This window comes from Eurypyga helias, unplaced genomic scaffold, assembly GCF_000690775.1.
Source record: "Eurypyga helias isolate BGI_N326 unplaced genomic scaffold, ASM69077v1 scaffold21382, whole genome shotgun sequence".
Lineage (NCBI taxonomy): Eukaryota > Metazoa > Chordata > Aves > Eurypygiformes > Eurypygidae > Eurypyga > Eurypyga helias.
The window spans coordinates 751-2,152 of NW_010235660.1; the positions used below are offsets into that span (position 1 = coordinate 751).

The following is a 1,402-nucleotide window of genomic DNA, read 5'->3' on the forward strand; positions in this document are numbered from 1 at the left end:
GCCGCTGCAGTAGCGGAAAAGCACCGTCTCGTCTGACTCGTAGCCCAGGCCCAGCTCGCTGACGCTCACCTCCAGCTCCTTCAGGGCGCAGGGTTTGTGGCGAGCGCGGGCGCGCTTCCTCCGGCTGCCCCCCCGGGGGAAAAGGGGCAGCTCATGGCCACCCGAGTTCATGGCCTGGCTGTAGCGCTCCACCAGTGCCGAGATCAGCTGCCGGATCTCCCCTTCCGTGTAGCTCTCCAGCAAGCCGCTGTCTGCAACAGAAGGGGCAGACGTTAGCCCGTGTCCCCCAGGAGGGAGGTCCCCCACGCCAGATGGATGTCCCCCAGGGGGCGGGTGGATGTCCCTCAGGATGGTGGTCCCCTGGGGCGGGTGGATGTCCCCAGGGATGGAGGTCCCCCAAGGTGGTGGCCATCCCCCAGGGCTGGCTCCCAGCTCCCTCCATGTCCAGTGGCAATTGGAACAATTGCAAAATTCAGCCCCGCAGCCTGACAACGTGTCCGAAACGCAGTGTCTCCCAGAAGCCGACTCTGAGATGTGCACGGGGTGCCTGAAGGCTTTAAAACCCAAACCCCAAGGCCAGAGATCCCCGTGGCCTTGGGAGCCCCAGGGTGGGCACGGGGGGAGGGGTGTGCCATAGCCAAGCCACCCCCAGCCCGTGAGGTCAGGAAGGCGGCAGGGCAAAAAACCCCCAGACGACTTCCTCCCGTTTTCCTATTCTGCCTCATTTTCTCTTTTCCTCCCCACCAGCTCTCCCCTGCCCGGGGCTGTCCCAGGCAGCCCCTTAGTCAACCATTTAGGGGGAAAAATACAACCCACAGTCAACTCCCGCCATGCTCATGGTTTCCAGATGGCTGTGGCCAGGGAACGGGGAAGCCATGCTTCTCCAGCATGGCCGGACACTGGCACCATGGTTGGGATGGACAGAGGATGAAGCGCCTGCAAAGAGCATCCCGGCAGGAATCACCGATGCCAGGGCTGCTTCCTGGCAGCATCACCCCAAAGTGCAAATAAACACGTGGGAAACCACCTGATCCTGACCAAGAGAATTTGCTGCAGAAAAGCCGTGATGGGATTGGGGAGAAACACCAATAAAATGAATATTTTCACTGTTTCCCCATGGCCTGGCTGGAAAGGCTGCCCCTCCAGACCCCTGGCCAGAAGCCAACGTGCAAACTGTCCCCGACTGCCACTGGCAACGTCCAAATCCCGTTGTCCCTACCCCAAAGCTGGGGTTAGTCCAGCTCAGCACCGAGGGAGGCACGGGAAAGACGGAGGAAATTGTAATTTGACAGCTTGTCATCGATTTCAAAATTTCAACCCAAAAAGAAGTTCTTCTGGTTTGGAATCAAAACAAACATTCCGGAGATCTTCCGCAGGCTGCCAGCGCGAAGGGGCGAGCGGC

General features: G+C 60.0%; 1 protein-coding gene across 1 annotated transcript in view; it reads right to left on the bottom strand.

Moving 5' to 3' along the window:
- LOC104506037 (neurturin-like) overlaps window positions 1–1,402 on the bottom strand; it is a 2,292-nt gene that overhangs the window by 179 nt on the left and 711 nt on the right. Inside the window, exon 2 of the mRNA XM_010146841.1 lies at window positions 3–251. Coding sequence (XP_010145143.1) covers window positions 3–251 — 249 coding nt within the window. The remainder of the gene's footprint in view (window positions 1–2; window positions 252–1,402) is intronic.